Below are 27,067 nucleotides of genomic sequence, written 5' to 3' on the forward strand. Positions count from 1 at the left end.
TATATATCCCCCGACCACTTTCTCAAACCTCTTATGGGAAAGGATAGATTGTCAGTTCGCTGCCAAAGGACCGTATTCTTTTGAACACCGTACCATAACTTCATATTAGTAGGCTGAGAAAACCCCGTGGTGGGGGACCCTGGGCGCAGAATTGACCGCCACTTGCGTATCCCCAAATGAGCAATTCCCGTGGGACTCTCAATTTGAGGGTTGACTAGAACGGAGGGCCCTTTTCGAGTAAAGATTACGAAGATCAGCCAAAAGACGTATTTTGACTAATCCCCAGGGTCATTCTAGTAAATTCTGCCACAGACGTCTGGAAACCCCACGTTTCTAGCTTGCGGAGACTAAACCTCTTCGGGACATGGAGCTTGAGCCACGAGGTGAAAAGAGACTCTCGTTGATTCAATCTGAGCCACGATGTCACTCCATAGCCCACGTCCATTGGCGCATCAGAGTTATACTAGACAATCCATTCTCTATTCTCCTCTGATTAGTCACTAAAGTGGGCTTGCCGGGTCCAGGGTTTTCCCAAGGCTTCTCCCAAAGCAACGCAATCGGGAAGTGGAGTGGGGCCAGTGACGAAGTGATGATCCAACATGAAGAGCTGCAAAAACGGTTCCGAATCTATATAAGTCCCGTCCGTCATTGCCCTTCTCAGCTCATTCCAATCATAACCAGAACAATACATTCACAATGTCTCCCAAAGTCCTTGTCGTCCTCACCTCCGCCAACGAGATCCCCAAGATCAAGAAGCCTACAGGCTGGTATCTGGTTCGTACCCCGCAATTCAAAACTAAAAAAAAAAAATACCTTTTATCGATGAAGGCGGGGGTTAAAAAATGACTTAAAAAACCAAACTACCCTGCCCATCCTCCCCGGATACCTCCATTACCTTGTAACAGAACTAAGAACTAATGATGTCAAGCCTGAATTCGCCCATCCTCACAATGTCCTGCACAACAAAGTCTCCATGACTATCGCCTCACCCAAAGGCGGCGAAGCGCCCCTGGACCCATCCTCCGTCGAGATGTTCAAAGATGACACCTCGGTCAACTTCCTGAATAATCAGAAAGCCCTCTGGACCAACACCGAGAAGCTATCCGACATGCTTCCCCGCGTCAACGAGTTCGACGCCATTTTCTACGTCGGTGGACACGGACGTACGTGAACTGCCCCTCTTCCCCAAGAAAATAGCAGAGACCAGAAACAGAAAGATTGAAAGAACACAATACTAACAACATGAAGCCATGTTCGACCTGACCTCCGACGCCACCTCGATCAAGTTGATCGAGACCTTCGCCGCCGCCAAGAAGCCCGTGGCGGCCGTCTGCCACGGCCCCTGCGTCTTCTTGAACACCAAGGGTCCCTCCGGCAAACCTCTGATTTCGGGCTTGCAAGTGACTGGATTCTCGAACGAGGAGGAGGACCAGGCCCAGCTTTCCGCTGCGATGCCATTCATGCTGGAGACGGAGTTGGAGAAGGTGTCTGGGGGACACTATGTCAAGGCTGCCGAGGCGTGGGGGGGAGAAGATTGTGGTGGCTAAGACTGAGGTGGGTGGGGATCTGATTACGGGCCAGAACCCGGCCAGTGCGACTGGGGTCGGCGAGGCTATTCTGAAGTCTCTTGGACTGTAAGCTGGTCGATTGTTGAATAATCTATTTTTTGAGTGAAGGAGAGGATGGAAAATGTTTCCAACGATGAGAATATGATATGATATGATACACGCACCCTACACTTTCACCATGTAAAAAGGGATGTGTCTCAAGTAGAAGCGATAGGAGAGAGGCTTTCAAAATTCAGTAACGAAAGGGGAATAGAGCAAAACAAAGCAGAAGAGATAAAACAGACTCGGAACAGGCAGAGGAACAAAACCAGGCCCAAAATTAAAATAGAAAATGATAACATGAGAACACTGAGAATGAAAATCGGATATCTTGTCCAGCGGACTGGGAAGGGCTCGAGAACGAAAACACGAGATTCAAGATGTTGCAATTATGGGAAATCGTAGCGCGGAAGTTCGTTGGGTCTCATATAATCCCAATTGACAGGGAACGAGACCTTTCAAGCGGCCGTGCGAGAATCCGGACTCGACGGGCAATTGCGAAGGACTGGTTCCGGTCAGATCAATGCGATTATTGGAGATTCAAGTTGAAAAAAAGGTAATGTGATCAAGGCGAAGGCGACAAAAGGAATCCAGATAGAGGAGGACATTTAATGGCCCTCCATGTTACCAGTTAGCTCGGCGACTCGGGCCTTGATGCGGGCGACACGCGACTCGATGGCTGGAAAGAATCAGAACCTGAAATATCAAATGGTGTTGTTGTTTTACTCACTCTCTTCGCCGCTGGTGTCTCCCTCATCGGTCCGCTCGGACTGGCTGGTGCAAGTCTCGGGCTCCTCACTTGCAGCAGCAGCAGCAGCACGCTCGGCGGCGTTCTTACGGATCTGGGCCCACCGGTCGTTCTCCTCGGCAAGGGCATTCTCTTGGCTGAGAAGCGCGGACTTTTGCTCGTGCCCGTTGGCCGGGATCTTGGGTGATTCCACCTCACCAGTGGTAACAGCAGGAGCAGCAGGGACAGCAGGGGCAGCAGGGGGCTTGGGAGAATCTTCAGGGACGAATGCGGGCTGGTCAACCAAGGGTCCCTGGTCAAACTTGGAGAACTCCTGGTCGGCTGCGTTGCGCTCGTTGGTGTCGACACGAGACAGAGCATCGTACTCAACACCACGCCGGGTCTGAGGAGGACCACGGCTTTCTGGAGAGCTGGCCACTGGAGCAGACTCTTCCATCACTGGCTCGACGGGCTGCTGGGGGGGTGGAAGGCTTTTCAGCCTCGGGCTCACGGATTGGAACCGGAGCAGGTGCAGAGGTTGCGGCAGCAGGCGTTACCGGGACAGGCTTCTTCTTCACTACCGGGGAGGCCTTGAGCGAAGGCGACTCCTGGGATTCCTTGGCTTTAGCCTCCAGGGCGGCGCGCGCAGCGGCCACAGAGGAGATCTCCTTAGCACCAGTGCTCTTCATCGGGGGCTGCTCGTTCTTCTTCTTATTCGTTCCAAACATGTTCTTGAATCCAGTGTTGCCGGTCTTCTTCTTCAGTTTCTTTGAATCATCGGGCGATTGAGGAATCACTTCGGGTGTCTGCTCGATCACCACAGTTTTGGAGTCCTTTCTGTTGGTCTCCGGAGACGTCTCCTTCACTAGCTTCTTCTTCACCGGCTCAGGCGAAGGTGGAAGCGGGGTTGCCATGGCAGTGTCCTTGGGAGGGGGCGGAGGAGGTCCGCTCTTGGAACTGGTGGTTGGAAGGGGGACAGACAAGGGAGACTTCTCACCTGCAGGTTCCGTGGCAGGCTCAGCCGGCTTCTTGTCATCATTGGCAGCACCGATGCCCGCCCGGCTGTCGCTCAGGTAGGCAGTCCGGTAGGTATTCTTGTCGTAATTGCTCGCCCATTTCATAGCCGAAGACGCTTCGTTCACAATGCCCGGCTGGAGGGTCATGACCGAGTTAGTCTTAGTAGAATAAGCGTCGCTACGGCCATTCGTCCCCGCCTCCTTGGCCTCTTCTTCTTGCTCGCGATGCTTCTTCTGAAGAGCAGCAGCGGCGGCCTGGATCCGTTTGTGCTGATCAGGGCCAATGCTGGTCTTGCTCTGTGGCGCTTGGTTGTTGGATCGCTTGTAAGACTCTTCAATAGGCGACACCCTCCTGGCCGAAGACTTGCTGCGGCTCAGCTTTGTTCCCTTGCGACTTCCAAAGCTGAAGAAACTCTTCTTCTCAACAATTTGGGCACCAGCCTCAGGCTCCGGCGCGGCACCCTTGATTTGCTCCTCAAGGACCAGCCATTTTGTTTGCCGAATGATTGTTTCAAGAAGTGCGACACGACCGAAGACGGCCTTGCGGGCAAGAGGCTCATCGCCAGACAAACTAGTAATCCATACCCACCAGAACGAGTCGTCCATGTCCAGGGTACTGATACTGGCCAGCTCGGCAGGTTCCAATGACGGCTCAGTTTGCAGTGAACGCTTATGCGACTGCGAGCTCTGGCCGCGAGCGGCAGCAATAGGCGGGAGAACCTTGTCCGGGGGCAACAGCAAGGGCCCAACCGAGCTGTTACCTTCATCTGAGAAGCCTGAAGACATGAAATCCGCCCAGGATGGAGTCGTGGGACGACCCAGGTCCCCAGTCTGTGATTGAGGAGCAGTCTTGATTCTGGCTGAGATCTCACTCTTGGCGGGTGTCCTATTCTCCTCATCCTCGTCTGACTCAATTGAACCACCGAATCCGATATCCTCAAAACGGGACCACGAGGCATCTCGCAAGCTGGTGGAATGCTTCGAGGTCGACACGGTGGACTCGTTCGTGGAGGCAATGCACTTCAACACCCGTAGACATTCATCAGTCAGTGCGCGAACGGGATCTTCATAGTTGGAGAATTCTTGTAGGTGCCAGTGTTCATCGCGATACTCAAAGTTCTTCGCCCTGCGCAGCAGGGAGAAGGGAGTAGGCGAAACCGTTTCAACAATCATGACTACTTTGGTGGTCGTAACCTGAAGCAGAGTTGGCGTTTCCGGGGGATATTCGGTGGCCTGCACAAGGCCTTGCAAGGAAATGGGCAGAGACGAGATACCACTGATGCCACGGGGCATATCAGGCGAGATAGAACGCAGATAGGCGAAGAACAAATGGCTCGTAGCATCGGCGGCACTGCCAAAGAAAGTCAGGAACTATCAACCAAGGGCAAGGAGAAGACATACGCAGCCCAGTTCTTATAGGCAGCTTCGAAGCCTTTGCCGGTGTCAACATGTTCAAAGGCCCACCACCCGGCGTACCGTGAAAGCTTGCGACCTCCCAGACCATTAGACTTGCCGTGCGCTGCAATGGCGGCTAAGAGATCGAAGAAATCGAAGATAATCTTGGTACGGGCGTCCGAGTCGACGCTAATTGGGATGAAGGTTGAGAAGGCGTCGCGGGCCAGATCCGAATCTAGTCTCGTTTCAGCAATTGTCCTCCCACGGGTCCTGCGATCATGTAGTTACCTTGTTCGCCAACCTTGAACAGTTCGTACGCCTCCCATGTCACAACACCTCCAGACAACCTGCTCCAACACCATTTCAAGACACCACAGAGAACCTGTGCCACCAAAAATCAGCCCACGCTTGTTATAATCCCTGGAAACTCCTCACCATCGGCTCAGTGAGCCGCAGCTCCTGCATAAACTCATCTCCGCTGACAGGGGCACCCTTATCGAAGCACTGGTTGAAATAATTCCGGACAAAGGTACGGGCGGCGCTGGGATCTGAGCTCGGGCGGAATGGCAGGAGGAGGAACGGGGTATCGAGAGCTACACGCGACGAATGGATCAGCAACCCGAAGAATGCGCATGGTAGCTGTCGCACCACCACATGGTTGAGAATAGAATCTACCCACCTCTGGCTTTCAATTCCTGCGTACAGCCTCTGATGAGGTCTTGCACCTCCTCGGGGCCAACCTCGGTGCGCTGCCAGGCATCCTTCCATCTGGGCTTTGTGGGGACGGGGTCGGCAGCGGTAGGTTTCGACTGCTTCTTGACGGCATTGGAGTCCTTGCTCCGAAAGACTCGACTGAAGAAAGGCATCTTCAAAATGGCGCGACCCGCTATAACTGGCTTCGGTGCGGCGTGGCTGGAGTCGGCGAGCTCCGTCTGTTGGGCGTCGTTTCGGGACTTATTTTCTAGCGTCAACAAACAAATTAGCCGCGAGTTTTGAAAGTGAACTGGGCCCGGGCGTTGCAAACTGACAGATTAATTCCACGACCAGATGAAGGGGAGCGAACAAGAAAATTATAAAATGAAAAAAAGAAAAGAAAAGAAAAAAGAAACCGGAATGGGGGTTGTCCTGCAGCCCTCAGGCTCAGGCCCCAAAAAAAAAGAGGGAAGGGTCCCCTGGTCTGGACCGGGGAAAGAGTCTGTGCTCGACAATTGGAGCGTGCAGAGCAATGATTGAGGAGATAGAGGATCAACCACAATTCAGAACGGCAGAACTGGCAGAAAGACAAGAAAGACCGATGGGGGGGATAAAATGTTGAGAAAATGAAGCTCAGGGGTAAAACGGGAGGAAGATCTGGAACTTGGAACTAACCTAACCGCGATGGTCGAGACCGCCCACAAAGAACTATAAATGAGAACGGGATTGGGCCGACGGACCCCAGGAAAGCGATATCGTGAAACGATACGGAGGCGTGAATCTATCCTATGACTATGGGTGTTTGGAAATCCCCAGTGATTTGTGCTGTGCTGAGAGTGGATGATACTGACGTCGATCATCATTTTAGAATGGGGTTCGACGATCCAGGGTTCCGTGTGGGTGCCAGTGACGGGTGATCGGTATCATGGACTCGCCTAGGCAGCAAATTATACATGAGAGATGGACCGATGGAACGGGCAAAGATTGGAGGTGGAGCTAGCGACTGGTCCATTGTGGCGGGGTATAGATGAAGTGGCTACGTCGATGAGGTATGAGGTTGGGAGAACATCGATACTTGGGCAGGCAACTTGGGTACTTGGGTACTTGACTAAGTTGACTAAAAATTGACATAGCAATGACAACTCTCCGTGATAACGGTATCGAAATGTCTAATGGTACATAGTCGAATCGTTAGGGTGCGCTGTGTCTGGGGCCTTCGGTGGAGAATAGACATAATCAAAGATATGAACGTGGCTATGGACAGAGGCTCAGACTTATAAGCTTAGACTTAGCTATACACTGTCTCAAGCTAAGGCTCTCCCCCCCAGACTCGAAAGACTGTCGACCCACCGCAACAACGCCCCAATATACAGCCGGCATTCTTCCAACTATTGAATGCTTAAAATTGCCGTGCCATTACCGCGAGTACAGCCAATCCCTGAGCTCCTCGCGGCTCCACTGTGATGAGCCATAAATAGAACGCCTCAGGCAGGGCTGCTGAGATAAGCGTCCCTTCTCCCCTTCTTTTTCCCTCGATTCTATCTTTAGAATCAACCTTTTCTGCATCGACTATCAGCCCCCCCATCTCTCCACGGTATCGCATCGGTGGTTCTTGTTTTTTCCCCAAACCGTGATCGTCATTCCTTTCCCTGTTGGTCGCGTGGTAATCCACTCTCCCTTTCCTTCCGACACGTTTCAGTGTCTTTCCCCTCGCGACTCGAATCGCGCGACTAAAGCCCAAGTCACAGGCAAACCGGAAAGAGCTTTAACTGGGTGTGTGGCTAATTTACTCTGCTGTCGAGTCGCCCGCGTTTCCGAGTCGCCAGAATTTCCTCGTGGACCACCCCCGAGGCGACTCGCTCTCCTGATCCCAGCAGTAGCCGCGCGCATCCTGCGCTCATAGTCGTCCGCGATGGGTCGCAGAAAGATCGAGATTAAAGCGATCAAAGATGATCGTAACCGTTCAGTGTAAGCAACGCACTCAACATGCCACCCTAAAGATTACTGACTTACCTTCTGTAGCACATTCCTGAAGCGAAAGGGTGGTCTATTCAAGAAGGCGCATGAGCTCGCAGTTCTTTGTTCGGTCGACGTCGCTGTCATTATCTTTGGTCACAACAAGAAACTTTACGAGTACTCTTCGTGTGATATGCCCGAGGCTCTGGGGCGCTACCACTATGTGAGTAGGCTTTGCTCTTGATGTCGAACCAACAGCTAATAATTGCCCGCCAGTTCGGATCTCCCCATGAACACAAAGGACCCGGTGACTTTGAAGGCAAGCGCGACGATGAAGATGAGGAAGACGAGACCACTCCCGCTCCCGAAGAGATGCAAGCCCAGCAGAGCCACCCCGCCATGCCGCCGCACCTACAACAGCCCGGATTCCAACACATCCACCATGCGCCGTCTGCGTCTCCTCCCATCTCCAATGGCCTTCCGATATCTCGACATGGCACCCCTTTGTCACAAGGTGTCTCCCGACCCACGTCTAGAAACCACACTCGTCGGGTCAGCTCGAACCTTGGCCCACATGGACATGCTACCCCGCCGCCGCCACCTGCTCCCCCAAACGGGTTCGCATACATGCCTAATCCCTCTATGTATAACCCCAATGTTCACTCTGCTATGGCACAGCAACGCCCCGGGCAGTACCAGCAGTATGGCCATCCCCACCCCGGTCCACAGGAACACCGCCTCAGGCGATGCATCACCAGCACGGCATGCCTCCACACCAGATGCCTTCCCATCAAGGTGCACAACATTTCCAGCACCCTCACGCAGTAACCACGCAACAGATGGGAATGCCGCCGGGGTCGCATGCTCCAGTACAACAGGTCTCGCAGGCCTATATCTCGGAGCCAGGTAGAGGCTCGATGCCACCCACATATGCACCAGAGTCCCAGGATCGCGCAGTTCCAGTAAACGAGGGCTCCCAGGATAATGTGCCGGGTGGTTTAAAGGTGGATCGTAGCCACTCTCCGCCACAAGGAAAATCGTTTTCAAAGTCTCGCAGTATCTTCACCCCAATTGATGATCGTGGATCCGTTCTTGCCCGTCATTTCGGAGCGGGAGCGCCGACATACGAGTCTCCTCGTGGGAACCAGGCTTTGAGGATGGAACCACAGGGTAATTCGCCCGACACAAAACCTACTCCCATGAGTGAGCCTGCACATCCCCAGTCAATGCCGTCGGCGGCAGATCTCAAACCTACTCGAAGTAGTAGTGGTGTACAAGCATCGAAACGCCCTCAACTCAAGGTCCAGATCCCGAGCGAGACCTCTGATCGGGGCAGTGCAACGGGTGAATCCGGTTCACGAGATTCCGCTGGCAATAACACGGTGACACCTGCCAAAGACAATCCACCGACGGGAGTAGTTCTACCACCACCATCGCCATCGGCAGGCGCAATTCTTAGCGCCGGTGCCCAGGGACCTCCAAATCCGTTTGCTCGCCCTCCACCACCGGGTACCACCACTCAGAATAACTCAAATGGCAACAATGCCAGCAATACGAACAATGGAAACACCCAAAATAGACACGAGACCCCAATATCCGCTCTCCCAAGCCGATTCATGTCCGACGCTCTTCTCCCATCACCATCTAGTTTCTTCGCCGACGACTGGGCCGCCTTTGGCCGCTCAGGACCGGACTCAAACTTATTGCCGAGCCCATTGAATTTCCCGACGCCAGCGGTACAAAGCGGACCCAGCTTCTCTCGTGATGACGAACAAGACAAAAAACGCAAAAGTCCAGACAGCGCATCCGGAGGAGAAGGATCCAGCAAAAAGCCAAAAACCGATGGTAGCTAAAGTTTTTGAAAAATGGATTTTCATGCGTCTGGCAATTGACGCGGTCTGCAATCTATCAAAAACAAAAGATATCCAGGTCGATATCCCCCCTTCCTCAATCCTTACCTCCACACCTCTACTTCGTGATCTCTTTACCTGATTTGGTTGAGCCTAGGATGTTATGCTCTTTATACCCCGTTCTATACCTTCGACTTGACCTTGATTCCTATCTTTTACTTCATACTTCAATGTTCTATTCGTCTTTGATCTTGATGATCTTCTCATGTCATGGACATTTTAAGTTGATTATACCAGAACGCCTTCTTTCCTTTCTCACTTTCTTATCTCTTGATTTACTCTAACGGATGTTCTTTTCCCCTTTCTTGGGTATCTTGGGTTTTGGACCGGCGTTGATACGCGCGGATGATGTATATAGGCTTTTTATCACTAGGAACGGAGTTTCAGTGTCTCCATGCCGTCATGTCTTGTTCTTGGTAGCGTAGGCTATACCCGATGTCATATGGTATGATGGCACGACATAAAGTCTGTCGTTAGTACTCGCTAGCGTTGATTGTGGAGCTGTAATGGCCGCAAGGTGATCCAGTAGTGTACCGGACCTCTCGGCTTGTTTGCTTGATCAGAGCTCGTCATGAAAGGGATCTTTGCCGGGAAACTTTGTTGTGGTGTTTTCGCAGAATGCGAGCAAATGACAAAGGCTGTTTAGGTGTTTAAATTTTTTAAATGTCTTTATATTGAAACTCCTAGACACGGGATAGGATACAACATCTCCAAATCAAATACCAGGAAATACCGATTCACCCCCGCATTCGCGCAAAGTGTGTGGAAAAACCGGCCAAGGGCAAAAACCACGACCGGAGTAATCTGGTATTTCAATCCTCAAGAGCATTCTTCCAACTTGCAATTCCCTAAAAACGAGCTACCGTTGGTTCTGAGAGACTCGGCTCAATATGAAAGGAAGCTAGTCTCAGCAAAGGAATGTGCAAAGAACACACTGTTCGACCAGAACCATCCACATTAGCTGTCTGCTGATAATGATCGAGGGTATCTGCTAGGTAGGAGTGAAGTACTTACATCAAACAAGCCGTCATTACAGTAGCTACCGTTGGTACAGCAGTTGCCGTCAGAGGCGGCAGCATGGGGAGCGGGAAACACGGTGTTTGCCGAGCAAAATTGAGTGCTGTTTTTCTATAGTTTGCAAAAACCTGCGTTAGATTCACGAGCGATTTCTCCTTGAAGGTCTTAGTTATTGGCGGGACATACCAAGATGCGGAGGGCTTCAACCGAGTCGATAGTGACCTTTTGGCCGTCCTCTTTGGCTGTGACAATTACCGGCGCAATCTCCGTTGCTGCGACGGCGAGGCCTGCAAGTGAAATGATAACGGCAAGGAACTTCATTTTGATAGTCAAGAAGCTTCTGTTATAGAAGGAAAAACGGATGTTGGAATGTTGATGATATGGAGCACTTTGAGTCGTTGAGTTGGAAGAAAGGCCTCGTGAGGATTCGAACTACACGTATTTATATTGGATAGCGCATGATAGACTATAGGAGCAATTGATCAAAGAATTTAGGATACTTGATGCGGTAAAAGCAAGGTCGTATGTTTCATTCTCAGTAAGTTGCTTTCAAGTTAAACTTCAAGGTCGGCACTTCCACCCAAGTAAGCCCCGCCTTGCCTGAATATTTGGCGCATTTGTTGGTCAGGTATACACTGTCAAAGCCAGTATGCCATAAAGCATTAGCTTGTGTGGACTCAGTTTCCGTGAGCTCACTCAACATGAGTCCATGCAATAAAGAACGACCCATTTTCTTCACCTGTTCCAGACAAAGGTAGGGTCTGTAGTTGCAAAGCAGTCCATTCTCAACATAGACTTACAGCCCTAGAACAGGCGAGAATGTATGAAGATGGCGCACTGATGCGCTAATGAGCACGGCTCCTACTCCTTTCTTGATCGAAAGAACATCATTTGACCCAGTTTGAAAAAAAAGCGCATCTTACTTCAAGCTTTCCCCGATCAAATGAAGGCATGTTGCCGAAACTTTAAGTTTGGAATGCGATACTGACTTGTGAGCGATAGCCAGGCTCAAGAGTAGGTGTCAAGCGAATCAATGTGTGGTATGAGCTGCTTAAACGCTGCAGAATCACCATGATTGAATCAGAGCGGCCAGTACTAAATTTCTACAGAATTTGGAGAGGCCATGATTCAGTCAAGAGAATCCCTTCGGGTAGGCATGCTTATTCTATACACACTTCTTATAATGGAGCCCATCAAAAACCATCAGTAGCGCGATTACATTTTGCTGGGAGAATTACCACTGGGATTCATACATTTTCCATGCAATCCCCTTTAGTGCCACAAGAATCTGGGATGCATAAGTGCATCTAATGACTTTCTGCCTGCTTTTGGACGCGCACAAATATGCAGTGCCGCGCTAAGTTGTGCTTGAACCTCTATGGCCGTGAAATTCAATGTACGTCTGTCTGGGATTGTTTCATGATCTTCATCGAACAGTCAGGAATGGTATTTCAAGATACCCTAGTCAAGTTGTATTGTCCATCCATTCTAATGATCGATTAATGATCACTGACGCTATTCAATTGATTTCTTATCCTCTTAGAGTCCTCCTCATTGCACCCAATCACTGAATCAAAGCTCTCAAGATGAATTTCAAGAACGTAATTAACCGGAAGAGCATCCTGCAGCACCAAGACCTCGAGTCAATGGAACATACTAGACCAAAGTATCGAGCAACGGAGTCCTCTTTTCAACCAGGCATTTGTTTGAGTCCGCCTCTCTTATTCCCATGAACCTGTTCTCCAGCCATTGAAGCCACTCTGGCGCTGAGGCAGCAATAGTGTCATCGTGGTCAAGGCCAGAATATAAACTCAAATGAACGATATTGCCAACGTTACATGCATATTCGTAGGCCTTCTCTGTAGCAGTCACATTCACAATCTCGTCATCAGTTGACTGAACAACGAGAAGATCTTTGTAGCCCTTTCTTCCGGTGGCCGCACCATACTCATTTTGAAATGCGATATACGCCTCATGATTGTGTTGGGTTATGGCAGCCGTGGGCTCCACAATGCCATGGTTTGGCAAATCTGCGTTCAGTCCCGCTTCAGAGATGTCGCAAAGCCCAAGGTCCGACATAAGCGGATAGCGGGCGAGGGCTTCTGGTGTAAGAACGGTTGGTTGAATAGGGAAGTCCAGAGCTCGGAAAATGTTCACGATCAGATCTCCAAAGCCCCATCCCACAATAGGTGGTACAGCTGTGAGAAGATCGTCCAGTCTAGCACTAGGAGCAACGGCAACACCTCCTACGTACTCGCCACTTTCAGTGGTAGCGACACGGGGGTTCTCTTCAAGGCCCCAAACCGCTCCAGCTCCTTGAGAATGTCCGACAGAGGCCCATCGACTAGTGAAGGCGCCTGGGAAAGCTTTCCGAGCAGCAACGACGGAGAAGTAAATATCCTCAGAGTTCAGGACTGGATTGCCATATTTGTGAGAAGTGTAGTTATTTCCCAGTCCTGCATAGTCTGTAGCGACTACAGCATACCCGGGAGCTGTAAGTAGCTGCCAGGAATGATAGTCATATCCATTGTAAGATGATGACGCAGCACAAGCAGGAACAACTCCAATAGTCCCATGGGCATACGCGACGAGGCGCGTTTCCTTGCGTGGATATGCCGTCCAGGGAAGCGCAATGAAGGCAGTCGCGGGCACCTTTGCTCCACCAACGCCAACGGATGTGTATTGCATCAACCACAGTGACGTTCCGGGTGGAATGTCATACATGGATGCATTTTGCTGCTGGAGCTTCAACAAGTCACCCGGTTGTGATTCAGTGAAGTTGGCAGCGGTTGCGTAGAAGTCATAGTCGAAGGGGACATCTCCAAAAATCTGGCGGTCCAATCCCTCGTATTGCTGTAGGTTCACCTGGCAGGCTTCATCACAATTGTATTTCTCGGCTTGAGCTTGAGTGATGTTGAGGTCGTTCGGACGAGTGGGATCCGCCTGCACGCAGGCAAGTAATGACGCCAGAACGACAGAGAGACAATGTAGGGACTTCATATTGACGTGAAGTGTACGGGAGGTGGAAAGAATAATGTAGATTACTTCTTCTACTAGTCAGGTAGAGGGAAGAAGTTAGCAAAAGTGAAAGAGGACGATGAATTATAGGCGCGCCTCGACCTTTGATTAATGCTCGATCATTACTAGCAACTCATAGTTTCAGGAATGTCCATGTAGCTATCACCCTGAGTAATTTGGGTATTCGCAACCCTTCATACTGTGTATAGACGCCACGGAACATAAGGCATTTCAACTTGACACTGTGCCGCTTAGCCGTTCTCTCATCGGCGGTAAAGTTAAATCTCCTGACCGTTCAGATCCTAGTACCTCGCTCATGATTGTCTAGGGGTCTCAAGGAATGTAAAGTTGCCTGAATGACCTTAATATGGACGTGTGTTGTGGTCTTCAGCCAAAGAATTCAAGCGGCGCACAACCTCTGACTCCTTTCAGACCACGGCACGATTTTACACCTCACCTAACACCAAAGTATCCTGCCCAAAGATCTAATTCGGTGTAGCCTTTACCCATGAACATATTTCTCCTATGCCGGTCAAAAAAGATTTAGACTTCATATGTCAATTGTCAGCCACGCAACTTCTGACACCTCTCGCTACAAAATAACTGGCTGAGTCCTTCTAATCACACAGGTTAGCTTACAGCGGTGTACCGGCTTCTTGGATGCCTCGGAAATATATGTAATGCACATTTGTGTTTATAGCGCTTGAGGACCTATCATGGCGCGAGGTCGAACCTAGGGAGTCAAAAAAGCACTTTAATGCACGGATCTACAATGTACTCGAACAGCCTACCTTATTCGGTTTGAAAAGGGAAATACTTGGGCAAAATGCCAATTGGTTATGAAGGGATGGCTCAGTCACTCACCAATCAGCGATCATCCGTGCCCCAAGTGAGCGTTCCGCGGAGAATTCACACAGCGTTTTCGGGGCAAAAAATAAACCATACTTCATGTCAACACTCATTAAATAGTTTACCTTCACGTAGGCATTTTAACCGATTGTAGGTTGCCGCTATAGGCCAATAACCTCATTAAACGCGGGCAGTAAAGGGGTTCTCTTCTTGCATTTCTGTGATCACAAGCGGTGTCACAAGCGGTGAAAAAAAAAAATTCTTCACATCTGAAGATGTAGCTGAATTGCATCATCCGTGAATCGAACACGGGCCTCGTCGATGGCAACGACGAATTCTACCACTAGACCAATGATGCTGGTTCATGATACATGGTAGCTTTTATTAATTCATGAAAAAACATGGACTCAAAATTTTGCACCGGTGGAAGCGATGTGATCCATCTGATCGATTGACAGTAGTACTGGCTACATACCGTGCAGTGAATTGAGGCGCATGTCTTTGCAGCTGACAGTGGCAACTTCCCTCTTTGAATGGCCAAAGAACGAGCTGGCCGATCTGGTCCAGGCAAGTCCCAGAATGCACCATCGAATACTGCCAACCTCGTTGATTCACGTTTCGCGGATCGTTCAAAATTACTCCTAAGAGTAAATTGGGGTTCCGATCAACCCAAAGTTGACCAAAGCAGCTTGGCAAATCGGCCAGACAATGTCAGTGCCGAGGCCTTGCCGCTGATTCGCACACTTTTCATTCAGTATATATGTCTCAATAGACTTATGGCACCTTTGGTTCGTATGAAAGCTTCAAATTATACCCAGCCCTCAGGCCTCACATCGAGATGCTGACTAGGAGAGAGTGGTGCTTAGCTCCATCTCAAACATTGTATAAGATCCTGGGGCCTGAGCGAATTTCAGCGCCTGACTCTGATGCCAGGAAGAAAGTCTGCATTTGAACACGGGGTTTCCTGCAGCATCGTAGACCGGGCTGAAGCAACATCTCGGTCTTCGGACAATATATGTAAATTGAACCAGGGCAGTATAAAAATTATTCTGTGTTTTTTTAAGGAGAGAGAGCCAAGAGGTTCCTAGGAGAAGCAGAACCCAATTAGCAGAATACATCTTAATTACAGCTCGAGAGAGGGAAAGGTGGGGTTCGGTGATTGATTGAGGGAGAAACGAAGGCCGCAGACGCCGAGATCAGTATATAAACGACATGACGCGAATGGCCCCCGGCTCATCCGTCTACACTTCGATTCCACCAAGGTACACATTAAGTATAAGCTTAATTCCCACGCAATGACTCTCACCGGTAGCTGCATGTGTGGCGGCATCCACTACACTGCTGATGGTTCGTTCATTGGATATCGAGATTCGAGATTAATGGGACTAATTGCGTGCTAGTGAACGAGTACATGTCGGCGCTTTGCCATTGTACTGATTGCCAAAAGGTGAACAGATCAAGTGTCTTTTTTTAAGAGACAATGAACAGAATCTAACAGCGAATAGTGGACTGGAGGCGCATTCACTTCTAACGCCGTTGTGCCCCGCACCAGCTTGAAAGTGACCAAGGGTCAGCTCTTTCCATGATCCTAATACCTCGTTCACGAAGCTGACATTGAATTTGCATCTTTCTAGGAAGCCCTAGCACCTATGATGCTGTCGGCGACAGTGGCAAAATCAACAAACACTTCTTCTGCCCCACCTGTGGATCGAGTCTCTACACCGAGCTAGAGGTCATGCCGGAAATGACCTGTATCAAGGCCGGTGGTCTCGACAACGGTGAGGCCAATTTGCGGGGTAATGTCGATGTTGAGTTCTATGTCAAGGATCGCCCGAGCTACCTTGCTGCTGTTGAGGGCGCCAAGCAGGAATCGGCGTTTGGTGGTTAAGTTGTACGCGAGACCGGCGTTTGATGCATGATGCGGGGAAGGAGAGCTGCAAGTGCGGAGTCAGACTATGCATTGGATATCACTTATCTAGAAGTACTCAATAAATTGATTTGAAATCGATAAGATGATTACTAGTGGGTTTTGCATATGGACGAGGTGACGTCGCCGAGAAATAAACTCGCCGTTTCGTCTCCACTTAACCCCTCGGTTTGAGGAGCTGACTCACCAGCTTCATTCTTTCATCGTTCAAAAAGCCCGCATTGAGCCACAAATTTGTCCCGATATACTTAGACTAAAAATCAGACGATTGAAAGTGTGGCATACCACGCCGTCACGTCCGAAACACTTTTGTCAGATTCTGCCGGTTTGAGCCTATCAAAATTTGAAACTTCGGAATAACTCAAACTTCTCATCCAACATGGCCCAGGCTAAAGTGAGCCAAATTCTCTCTAAAAGGGCACAGGAGGTGAGCAATGTGACGGCTACCAACCCTATGTGGGACATTTTCAGCAACCTTTGGTCCCCGTCGACCAACCCGGGAGGATACGTCAATGTGGGAGTCGCAGAGAATGGCCTCATGCACGACGAGCTTCTCAAATACATCAACACTAAGCTTGAGCTGCCAGCCAAATACCTCACCTACAACGATGGAGGGGGTGGGTCAAACAGACTCAGAAGCTCCATGTGCCAGTTTCTCAACCACCACTTGCACCCATTCACGCCTCTAAAACCAGAGCAACTGGTCATTACGAATGGGGTCTCTTCGGCAATTGAACACGTCTCATGGGCATTCGCAGACCCCGGCGAAGGGATTTTGCTCGGTCGGCCCTACTATGGCACCTTTATCATGGACCTCTCGCAACGCTTCCAATCAAAGGTAGTCACAGTCAACTTCGATGGCGTCGATCCCCTTGGTCCCGAAGCCGTGGGAAAATATGAGAAGGCTTTAATAGAATTCCAAGAAAAGACAGGCAAAAAGGTTAAAGCCTTGATGCTATGTCACCCGCACAATCCACTCGGACGCTGCTATCCGCGCGACGTGATCATCGAATTGATGAAACTGTGTCAGAAATACCAGATTCATTTGATCAGCGACGAAATTTACGCTCTATCAGTATGGGAAAACACGATCGATCAACATCCTCCCCCAGTTCAGTTTGAATCTGCGCTGTCAATCGACACGAGCGGAATTATTGACCCACGTCTTGTGCATGCCCTTTGGGGCATGAGCAAAGATTTTGGCGCGAATGGAATTCGCTTGGGCGTCATCATCTCCCAACATAATGTTGAATTCCAAAATGCAATGAAGGGCATATCTCTATATTCTTACCCGTCGGGCATTTCGGATCATCTGACGGCGCTTATACTGGAAGATTCGAAGTTCACGGAACCATATATTGAGCAGAATCGGAGGAAATTGTCAGAATGTTACGCATTTACTGCGCACTACGTGAAACGTCATGGTATTGAGTATGCGCCGGGGTGCAATGCTGCATTCTTCCTTTGGGTGAATCTGGGCAAGAAGTATCGCGAGTTGCACCCTGACATGTCTGAAAATGAGGATATTGGAGAGAAGGTCATGCAGCAATTGTTGAAACAAAGGGTTTTCCTGGCTAATGGTGCTCTCTTTGGATCAGAGACGAGTGGCTGGTTTAGGATTGTGTTCTCACACCCAAGAGATTACTTGGAGGAAGCTCTGAAGAGGATCGTCATTGCCCTGGAAGAGTGAAGTGATCTCAGATTTTGGAGAAGGTAATTTGTAATTTTAAGGAACATGTGAGGAAATAACAAGGCAATCAATTTCTATAAATTTAGGGATATTAAATCCAAATCCATGACTTTCAAACAATCTTCTCCGTGATACAATAGTCAACCCTATGTATATCTCAGACCTTGACATCCTCAGTCATGGCATAACGACTCCACCGGCGAATGACAGGTCCAAATTTGTAGAACACATATGGCACCGGAACCATGAGAGCGCTAATGCAGCCGAGAATGGTGAGTGTCCAGTGAACACCCATATTCTTATAAAATGGTATTCCGACGATAGTCATTCCTCCGGCAGCACAATAGCGCGAAACAGTCATAAAGCCCAGCGCTGAAGCCGCGTAGATACCGTACGAGTCGATCACGTACATGTAAGAACTGATGAAAACGCAGATAGTACCGAAACCGAAGGCGGACGTTGCAATGATAGGGGACCAGACTGAGATAGATGGCTGCGGTATGTTAGAAGTTTCTAGCAAAAGAGGGCAAGTACTACTCACGAAATCAGTCCAGCCCATCCAAAACAAACTAATAGGGATAAATGGAGCGCCGACCATGGCGAACCAGAGTCGGATCTCGGGCTGGGTATGCACACCGTCAAGAGCCCGGGGATCGACGGTTGGATCGGAGCCATTCACAACTTCGGCAGCCCGCGTGAACTCCTCCTTGGTACCTCTGTAGATGACCGGGAGCAGAAGTCCAGACAACAAGATTCCAATGTACATGGCCCCCCAGACGATGTTGGTCAGTCCTTGGGACAAGCCATGCATTTCGGAGAAAATATAGGTGTACCCGTCGAAGAAGGTGAACAGCACAATATAAAGCACAGTCATGTACAGAGAGATAAGCAGGATGATGGGTTCGTGGATGGTGATCAGGAACTGGCGCTCCATGGCACCACCAATACGGCTAAACAGCGCGATTTTCTCCATATCCATTTCAGAGCGGAAACGGGGGTCTCCCGTTATCTTGCACAGTTGCTTGCCCTTCCATTTCAGGAGAAGTGGGGAGTATGTTTCCGGTTGGAAGAGAATGATCAGAACAAATATAGCACCGGATGCGACGAGAATGATCCAAGCTGTCCAGCGCCAGGACAAAACGCCCGTCTGTCCCATGTATGAAGCAATGACTGGACCAAGCACGGGGCCACCGAAGGAGAGCACAGCGTACAAAGGGAAATACATTGTCTTTTCCAACGGATTCCATAGATCAGCGATTGTGCCACCGGCACAAGTCAAGGCGGACATCCAAAGACGCCTGCCAGGAATCGGAAGGCGAGTTGGGCGCCGATATTAGGCGCTAGAGCGGAACCCATGATGAAGATCATGAACAGGGTCAAAGACCCCGCGTACACGGCATTTCGACCAAGAATCTCCGAGAGCGGTCCACTAACCAGAGAGCCCGCTGCGAAGCCGAGAAGATAAAGACCTAACAAAGTCAGTCGCTGCGCACAAGGAAACATCAAGATGCTAATAGGGATAAGGAATACCAGTCACTAGGGAACCCACGACTTCACTAACATGGAAGGCCTCTATATTTTGAGTCAAAACGCCCGAGTTGATGGACGATGCCGCGCCAACAATAAATCCCAGCGCCGAGACCAGCAGCGTCGCTGTCAACCGTGACGCAAAGCTGTAGTTCAGCGGGTTTTCAGGATCATGTGGACCATCCCAGCCAAAAATGAAGAGATGAGCAGGCTGATCGGTAGATTCGGATTGCTTCTTCACATCGATCCCAGCGATGGAGTAGGCTAAGGCAGTTCTGCTCGAACCCCAAGAAGCACGTCGTGCTAAAGGGATCTGACCCGGTGCAGATTCATGATTGATTCGATCTGGATTTGCCACTGGGCCTGTCTCTGAATCGGCTGGAGTGGAGGCCTCTTTCACGGGCGAAGCGTTTTCCAGCTGCGAGCGAACAACATTTCCCAATCGTCGATACTGCAGGTAGGACTGCATTTTCACCTCAAGATTAGACTGTAGTTTGAGAATCCCAGGGTTGCTTTCTCACCGGTTACCGCCAATCGCCCCGTTCTTCTCGGGTCTAGGTTGACTGTCAACACCTCTGTTGGTAAGTCGAGCTGAAATATAATGAAGAATTACATCAAATTCTAGCTAGGGACTTTCAACGTCCTTTGGTTTCCTGTGCTGATTAATCGCAATGATCCAGCGAAGCCTTCTTGAGTTCCACCTGGTGGGTCAGTTGCTTAGGACCGAGTCTCCGTATCTCCGAGTTCATCAGGTATATGCCACGCAGAATTCGGACAGTAGAAACTGCGCTTTGAATAATGGAGGAGCTCATGGGCATGCATTATATGTGCTTTCTTTGTTTCATGATTTTTTTCAATCATATCGTGCAAGCATACAATGACTTTAAAGCAAGATCCGAAAAATCGGACTTGGATTTGAACATTCGCATAGCGAAAAAGCGGAGCCGCTCTAACTCGGCGATTAGCTTCTCGGGGAGGTGAGAGTTTCTCGGAAAGATGTCCGACCGTGAATAGTCCCATTTAAACATGACTAATAATGGTTGATTGACCACTACGAGGCCAGCCAGGAAACGCTGAGTGGAGTTCCTTGCAGATGAGGTGATTCCCTGTAGGGAATGTGCAAGAAAATTTCGCTGGGCATTACCTACAGGCGAATACCTACCTGTAGGTGAAGCCCTGATTGAATGCAGATCGTTGAGTATCTTGAATATGCTGTCAAGGAAGTGGTGCTGTCTATTCACCAATGTTTAGCCCCATTCGGTGCATGTATCAAACGCCGAGTCGAAGCCTGTAACCGCGCCTGAAAATGGGCGGACACTGGGATCTTGACATAGTCGAAACCAGTCGGAGTGAATCCCACTTGACCGACGTCATCTATATTCTACACTTGAACTGACGCGACACATCTTAATTTGGAATTAGGGCCGCGTGTCTCGAATTTGCCCTCTTATACAGCGAACAATAAATTCTGCGAGGTCACTGTTCGAACCTTATCTTCAATTTCCAACAATTCTCCCTCATCGCCGATGTGCTTACTGTTTGTGGAGCGAACTAGATGTACCAAACTCGGCCCCTTCCGGGCTGCAAACACAGCTACCAAGCAATGAAATTAGGAACTCTGACATGAGTAGAGCTGAATAAAGTCTCCATTTGCAGGCAGTATTTTCCGATCGATACGAGGAATACGGAGATGGAAACCAGGACTGAGAGAACCGCCTTATCCTTGAATTGGGAACCATCCCTAGAAGGGCCCACGAGGTAAGTACCTTTGAGCAAAGGAGCCAATGGAACTGGATCGGCTAATTGACGAGAAAACCCCCTAGTTACCTAGTCATACTACTATGATCTCAGGACATGAAGGCAAACCAAGGTTTCCTGGGCTAGAAGTGGTCCGTATCCCAAAGCGGAACTTGCCCTGGACCGTTCGTGGAATGCATATAAGTGTCGCGGCCTACCAGATCGTGCCCTTAGCTATCTGGCGAAGGGTCTAATCTCCTCATCATGCACCTCGCCGTGATCTCTCTCCTCGCAATGGCCACGGTTGCGACTGCGGACTGGTGGTATTTCGATGCCTGGGATGGATTGAGCTGCGGAGATGCCCCTCAGAATGGCCAGGTCTTCCTATCCATAGAGGGAACCGGAGAGCATGTGTGCATCAGCTTTGAAGAAGGCCAAAGGGCTTACTCGTATGCGGCTGGCTATCTCAGTGAGGGCACCGAGGCTTGGGGGGTTTCTTCACGAACACTGCGAAGGACCGAGCAAGATGCTTCACAACAACTCCTGCACAAATCCGGATGTCGAAATTCCCTATATCCGCTCATGGAAAATCATCCAATTCCTAAGCTAAGCTGAACGCCAACTATTCACATCATGGTACGTTCGAAGTCTTAGTGAAGGAAGTGCCAGATAATGGTGATTAACACTTGGCAGAGGCACGTTTCACTGGATCTTGGCGATCCGATCATCGACTTTCGTCTTTCTGTGTGGCATTCCAGAAGCACGTTTTTTCACCACATTCCATTCCACCCTTCACCGCGACGATATCAAGCTGCGACCAGTCATATTGCGTCTCGCTTTCACGGACATAAACGAACAGAAATGTTTTTATCAATTGAATGAAACAAGATTCCCAGATGCCTCCTCATGCCTTTGACGTGAGCCTCGATGCTTTCGAGCCCATTTTTGTGCACCACATATCAGTATGCGGCTGTAGAAGCGCACATTATAATAGTAGAGAACCAATGATCACTGAAGTTTCTGTGCGAGGGCCATGTTGCCACTGGCAGCAACAGTTAGTACAAGTTGAAAATAATGGATTCACTTTTCGGCTGGGCAAAGGGCATCGTACGGACGTGTTCCTGCTCACCGCCAGTAGAGACATACCTTCAGGCCGAAAACGGCAGGGCACCACCGCCTTCTAACCTCTCCACAGTTACAGCTTCGAGATTTCAGCTTCTGCACAAGAACGTGACACCTACTTGAACCGATTCAGATTCACTCATATCTCGAAGTGGCAAGGTCAGGAGATCTTGGTATCAGGACAGGTCTGGATGGAACTCTGCATCTACTCTTTGAACAAGAACTACAGCCCTAAGAATGACCTCCCCGCATCTGCCACCCGAAAGTCTAAGAAAATTCAAAAGAGAATCAAGTCGAATAGAATACCTACCCGAGCCGTCCACTCAGATGAGATCCTCGTCCATGGAATATACGACTCAAAGGGGTCTAGAGACATCCGAGTATGCTACATTGTCCGCATTCGGCCATCAACGTGGCCCGAAACGTCCCTGTGGGGGTGGGCAATGAGAGATAGATAACGTCTCTAAATGATGATTCCGCCGCCGAAAGCCAAAAGCGTCTATGATCAGGTAGACTACTATGTCATTATCTTGTCCGTCCGCGCTTCTCTCTGTATAAATGGTTCCCTGCATTAGTACTCACGCCGATGTCCCCCGAATTTCTTCCCAGGTCTACCCGCTGACCTGACAGAAGAGTGACGGCTAGGTGAGCCCTTGCGTTGGATCATGCATAGGGGAATTTCGTCGAGATCCTTCGGGGTCTCGCTATTTCGGAAACCGCTGCATAGTACCCGGAAGATCCTCTTCCTGGTGATGCTGCCATTCGCATTTCTTGCCATCATATATCGCTCACAGAGCTATGTGACCGAGTCTAAAAGCACAAAATGGCTAGCGAAGCCTGCAGAGCTTCAAGTCGAGCATATGCAGCTCCAAGCGGAACAAGTGCAGCCTGAAGGTAGACTTAAGTCCCTTTGTTCAAACCTTGAAGTTTGAAGCTAATCTTTATAGAAGAATCCTCCCCGAACGAAGGTTTGGCAGATACCGCACCTCATAAAATTCCTCTCGCCGCATTGACCGGAAATCCTCTGGACGTGGGAGAAATTGACGAAGCCGATCTTGCAGCAGCAACCCAGGAGGCACCCGACTCATCCCCAGTCGACCAGATCAGCCCATTGGACCTAGAGTTGCTCGCACAAAGTGCAGCATACGCCCCATACGCCCAACATGAGACCGCAGAAGACGTCACAATTGTTGCCGCACGACAAGGCGCCGATTCCACGGATTGGATAGAAGAATTCTGCGAAGACTAGTACATCTCAACCGCTCTCCATCCTGAACTAAAGTCACGAAACTAACCCAATCATCCAGTCCTTGTAACGCCTACATCTACAGCCTAGACGACGAACCTAACCCCGAATTCTTCGAGCCCTACTCTCGCAAAGGCCACGAAGCAAGCGCCTACCTCTCCTACATAATCGACTACTACGATGAACTAGCACCCTACACAATCTTCCTCCACGGCCGCTCAGAACAATGGCACAACGACATCGCGGGACCCGACACAAAGAACGTCCTGGCCAATCTTCGCTATGAAGCCGTCAGTCTGAAAGGCTACGCCAACCTTCGCTGCACAAATAGCCCCGGTTGCCCCTCCACACTATATCAGATGAATCCCGTGACTTTGGATTTCGACTATGAGTACTTGATTGCCCAGATGCCTGAGATTCTGTGGCAGCTTCTCGGACTCGATCCGAGCGAGGTCCCGGAGGATATTGGCCACCAGTGTTGTGCGCAGTTTGTGCTTACTAGGGAGAGGATCTGGGAGAGGCCTAAGAGTGACTATATTCATATCTTGCAGTGGATTGCGTATACGGATATGACGGATAATTATGGGATTGGGTGGTTGATTGAGAAGCTTTGGCACTTTATTTTTGGGATGCCGGCTGTTTAGTAAGTTGATTCCGGTTCCTTTTAGGCTTTTTTTTTTTTGGATATTGATGCTGACATGTGGTTTTGAAGTTGTGTTTCGGAGGAGCAGTGTCGTTGCGATTTATATGGCTGGTGCGGTCCTAATCCTTTGACTCATAACAAGGTGTTGACGCCTATTTCTTATCCGAAGCCTAAAAACTTTGATGATTATTGAGAGCGGATTGATTCTTTGTACGGTGCCTTTTTTTTTTTGTCAATAGCAGCTTTACCCATTTTAACAGATCATTCTGAAAGATGATCTGTACCTACTTCGAGCAATGGATATTTTTCGTCCACGTATGTAAACGGACTATGTGGACACAGGAGGATCACCAGAATTTTGCGTACCAACGTTTCTTTAGTGGAGATTATATAGCTTTCATGCCTGCCACTTGTGGATGGATCGCTATATCACACAAATGGCCAGCCAGATTGCAATTCTAGTGCAGAGGAGAATTTGAGCTAGATACAAGTATGAATTAAACATTGAGTATGTGCTGCAGATATAGTGAATGCAGACAGAGGCGATTATAAGAGTATTTGGAATCAGACATCGGCCTCGGACTTGCCCTCAGCCTTGCGCCGAGAATCAATCAACTCCTGGCGAGCTTTCTCCTGCTGAGCAAGACCGGTCTTTTGGATCGTATGTGTCTTGCTGAGCACGCGAGGGCGGATGAAGCATGAGAGGATGAAACCGACGCCACCGATGCAGGTGTAGAAGATCCACATGCGGCTCAACGAGAATGTGAATGCTTCGAGCACGACCGCTTTCTGGTGAGAGTCAAGAGTCTCAATCAGGGCTTTAGAGGAACCGGCGAATGAGGTGGATATTTCGGCGGTGAGTTTGGAGCCGATGGCGGCGGTGAGCTTCTCGGCTTGTTGACCCATGACGTTTTGATAGACAACCGTTCCTAGCACAACCGACATGGAGGTAGAGAGCTGGCGGACGAAGCCGAAGGTGGCTGTTGCGGTGGCCATGTCGGCGGGACGAATGTTGGCTTGGAACGCGACTAGAGGCGCCTGGAAATTGGGGCCAACACCAGTACCGGCGATGAGCTGGAAAATGACGATACGGGACCAAGATGCGTAGGGTTTGAGATCGATAAATAGGCCGAACCCGAGAGTCATGAAAAACATGCCTGCAATGATACATTCGCGATAACGACCAGTCTTCTTCATGACGATACCTGTGCCGGCGGAGACGACCGAAAGAGCAAGAACCAAAGGCAGGACGTAGACACCGCTGAGAATCGGGCTTGCCAAAAGGACGGTTTGGAAGTAGAGAGGGAGGTAATAGGTACCGGCGATGAAAACGAAGCCGTGACAGAAGCAGACCAATAAAATGAGGATGTTGTACCACTCGTTGAACAGACGCAGAGGGATGATCGGGTACTTGGCGAGCTTCCACTCGCACAATCCAGCTAGAGCCCAGGTGACCACACCGAAGATAATGAGGCAGATGACGGTGGCGGAGGCCCAAGGGTAATTGACACCTCCGAACTCCAGACCGAAAAGGAACATGAGCGTACCACCAATGATCAAGAAAGTTCCAGCCCAATCGATGTTGCGCAGACCAGCCAAGAATGGCGTTTTCGGAGATTCGATGTGCAGGAAGAAGAATAGGATGACGAGCGAAACACCTCCAACCGGCAAGTTCAGGTAGAAGCACCATCTCCAAGTCACGTCGGTAGTAAAAGCACCACCGATGATAGGTCCCAGCGCACCGGCAATAGCCCAAGTAGCACCAAATATACCATAGTACATCGGGCGGTCTCTCATGCTGAACAAATCCGAGACACTGATATTGGCGAGAATGATGATTCCACCACCGCCGATACCTTGAATGGCACGGCCACAAATGATCATAGCCATGTTGTGAGCCAACGCACAAATCAAACTTCCAACGAGGAAAACGATGTTGGCAAGCAGGATGATGTACTTTCGTCCCCAGATGTCACTGATTTTGCCCCAAAGAGGAATGCAGGCGGCATTTGCCAGGAGATAGGACGAAGCAATCCATGAATACCCACTCTCGGTGGCACCAAAAGCTGAAGCGATGGTCGGGAGGGCAGTTGAGACAATCGTCATATCCAAAGCGGCCAGGAACAGAGCCAAGCAAAGAGCGGCCATGACGATGATGATCTGCTTCTTGCCCATCTTCGCCGACTGTGAGGGAGCCCGGTCGAGCACCGCTCCGTCGGCTTTCTCGCGTGCAGCGTCATCTGCCTCTGCTTTGATGTCGGCATCCTGCTCAGTCTTCAAGGGCTCAGTGACCGGCTCAGACTCCTCGTGAGATTTCGTCTCATGCAGCTGAGGTGCGACTGTTGTATCGGCGCTAGACGCATCGTGATCCTTGTGGAGGTCCGCCATGGTGAATTATAAGGCCAAGGCCCTTGTAGCGAAAATAAACGGATGAAAGTAAGTTGCGGGGGGCCCGCAGAGCCGAGTCCGAGATGGATCGATCGATCGGCCGACTTTGCGATCGACGCAGGTGGCGCGTATGCGTCTCGAAGGTTCTCGGTGGTGAGCGTGTGGAATGAAATATTAAGTGAATGCTAGGGCGACATAGTTGAGAATTTGTAGGAAAGGCGCGCGCGTTTGAAATGTCAGAAAAAACTCCTCGGAGTTAGTACTGCGCGATCCTAAAGAGGTCGTCCCGCGGGAAGTTGGAAGGCCGAAAGACCGAACAGCCGCGACTATACCCTCTTGATACTAGCTACCGTGACTCAGAGACCTTGCATCTTCGAGAGCGGTCTGGTTGATGGTGTTTGTTTAGAACTCTTTCGTTCATCGGTAAGAGACAGGCATTTTCAGATTGGAGATTGTGAGCTGCAAATTGCTCACGGCATGAGAGCAAGGGGCTCTAAATGGTGGCTCCGTGAACGGGCTCTTCATTATTCTCCACGACAGGAAGGAATGTTAGAACACGTAGTCAACTGAGCTATATTATTCCGAGAACAAAGGATTAC

General features: G+C 49.9%; 11 protein-coding genes across 11 annotated transcripts; 6 read left to right on the plus strand and 5 right to left on the minus strand.

The window, feature by feature from the left end:
* Window positions 1-696: 696 nt before the first annotated feature.
* N7477_006651 (type 1 glutamine amidotransferase domain-containing protein) lies at window positions 697-1,547 on the plus strand (the record flags this gene model as incomplete). The annotated part of the gene is made up of 3 exons (XM_056968314.1): window positions 697-774; window positions 929-1,163; window positions 1,249-1,547. The coding sequence occupies 3 exons, from the start codon at window positions 697-699 to the stop codon at window positions 1,545-1,547; spliced, it is 612 nt and encodes a 203-aa protein (XP_056821110.1).
* Window positions 1,548-2,215: 668 nt separating this feature from the next.
* N7477_006652 (DUF1708 domain-containing protein) lies at window positions 2,216-5,611 on the minus strand (the record flags this gene model as incomplete). Its single annotated transcript, XM_056968315.1, has 7 exons — window positions 2,216-2,286; window positions 2,338-2,793; window positions 2,846-4,701; window positions 4,752-4,980; window positions 5,034-5,127; window positions 5,181-5,338; window positions 5,449-5,611. The coding sequence occupies 7 exons, from the start codon at window positions 5,609-5,611 to the stop codon at window positions 2,216-2,218; spliced, it is 3,027 nt and encodes a 1,008-aa protein (XP_056821111.1).
* A 1,739-nt stretch (window positions 5,612-7,350) lies between these two features.
* Window positions 7,351-9,247, plus strand: rlmA (SRF-type transcription factor RlmA; the record flags this gene model as incomplete). Its single annotated transcript, XM_056968316.1, has 4 exons — window positions 7,351-7,406; window positions 7,461-7,617; window positions 7,671-8,189; window positions 8,234-9,247. 4 exons carry the CDS (start codon window positions 7,351-7,353, stop codon window positions 9,245-9,247), a joined length of 1,746 nt encoding a protein of 581 aa, XP_056821112.1.
* Window positions 9,248-10,116: 869 nt separating this feature from the next.
* On the minus strand, window positions 10,117-10,642 carry N7477_006654 (uncharacterized protein; the record flags this gene model as incomplete). The annotated part of the gene is made up of 3 exons (XM_056968317.1): window positions 10,117-10,152; window positions 10,319-10,432; window positions 10,508-10,642. The coding sequence occupies 3 exons, from the start codon at window positions 10,640-10,642 to the stop codon at window positions 10,117-10,119; spliced, it is 285 nt and encodes a 94-aa protein (XP_056821113.1).
* A 1,335-nt stretch (window positions 10,643-11,977) lies between these two features.
* N7477_006655 (putative secretory lipase) lies at window positions 11,978-13,321 on the minus strand (the record flags this gene model as incomplete). Its single annotated transcript, XM_056968318.1, has 1 exon — window positions 11,978-13,321. One exon carries the CDS (start codon window positions 13,319-13,321, stop codon window positions 11,978-11,980), a length of 1,344 nt encoding a protein of 447 aa, XP_056821114.1.
* Window positions 13,322-15,483: 2,162 nt separating this feature from the next.
* Window positions 15,484-16,076, plus strand: N7477_006656 (GFA family protein; the record flags this gene model as incomplete). The annotated part of the gene is made up of 4 exons (XM_056968319.1): window positions 15,484-15,535; window positions 15,589-15,635; window positions 15,694-15,757; window positions 15,823-16,076. 4 exons carry the CDS (start codon window positions 15,484-15,486, stop codon window positions 16,074-16,076), a joined length of 417 nt encoding a protein of 138 aa, XP_056821115.1.
* A 418-nt stretch (window positions 16,077-16,494) lies between these two features.
* On the plus strand, window positions 16,495-17,805 carry N7477_006657 (putative aminotransferase; the record flags this gene model as incomplete). The annotated part of the gene is made up of 1 exon (XM_056968320.1): window positions 16,495-17,805. One exon carries the CDS (start codon window positions 16,495-16,497, stop codon window positions 17,803-17,805), a length of 1,311 nt encoding a protein of 436 aa, XP_056821116.1.
* A 157-nt stretch (window positions 17,806-17,962) lies between these two features.
* N7477_006658 (uncharacterized protein) lies at window positions 17,963-19,801 on the minus strand (the record flags this gene model as incomplete). The annotated part of the gene is made up of 4 exons (XM_056968321.1): window positions 17,963-18,298; window positions 18,347-19,033; window positions 19,102-19,274; window positions 19,336-19,801. 4 exons carry the CDS (start codon window positions 19,799-19,801, stop codon window positions 17,963-17,965), a joined length of 1,662 nt encoding a protein of 553 aa, XP_056821117.1.
* Window positions 19,802-21,333: 1,532 nt separating this feature from the next.
* Window positions 21,334-21,684, plus strand: N7477_006659 (uncharacterized protein; the record flags this gene model as incomplete). Its single annotated transcript, XM_056968322.1, has 1 exon — window positions 21,334-21,684. One exon carries the CDS (start codon window positions 21,334-21,336, stop codon window positions 21,682-21,684), a length of 351 nt encoding a protein of 116 aa, XP_056821118.1.
* Window positions 21,685-22,943: 1,259 nt separating this feature from the next.
* On the plus strand, window positions 22,944-24,273 carry N7477_006660 (DUF3431 domain-containing protein; the record flags this gene model as incomplete). Its single annotated transcript, XM_056968323.1, has 4 exons — window positions 22,944-23,085; window positions 23,139-23,439; window positions 23,499-24,080; window positions 24,150-24,273. 4 exons carry the CDS (start codon window positions 22,944-22,946, stop codon window positions 24,271-24,273), a joined length of 1,149 nt encoding a protein of 382 aa, XP_056821119.1.
* A 371-nt stretch (window positions 24,274-24,644) lies between these two features.
* N7477_006661 (MDR family MFS transporter) lies at window positions 24,645-26,468 on the minus strand (the record flags this gene model as incomplete). The annotated part of the gene is made up of 1 exon (XM_056968324.1): window positions 24,645-26,468. One exon carries the CDS (start codon window positions 26,466-26,468, stop codon window positions 24,645-24,647), a length of 1,824 nt encoding a protein of 607 aa, XP_056821120.1.
* Between the last annotated feature and the right edge of the window lie 599 nt (window positions 26,469-27,067).

This window comes from Penicillium maclennaniae (assembly GCF_028827695.1).
Source record: "Penicillium maclennaniae strain IBT 15551 chromosome Unknown utg000006l:1.0-2513246.0:1.0-2515036.0, whole genome shotgun sequence".
Lineage (NCBI taxonomy): Eukaryota > Fungi > Ascomycota > Eurotiomycetes > Eurotiales > Aspergillaceae > Penicillium > Penicillium maclennaniae.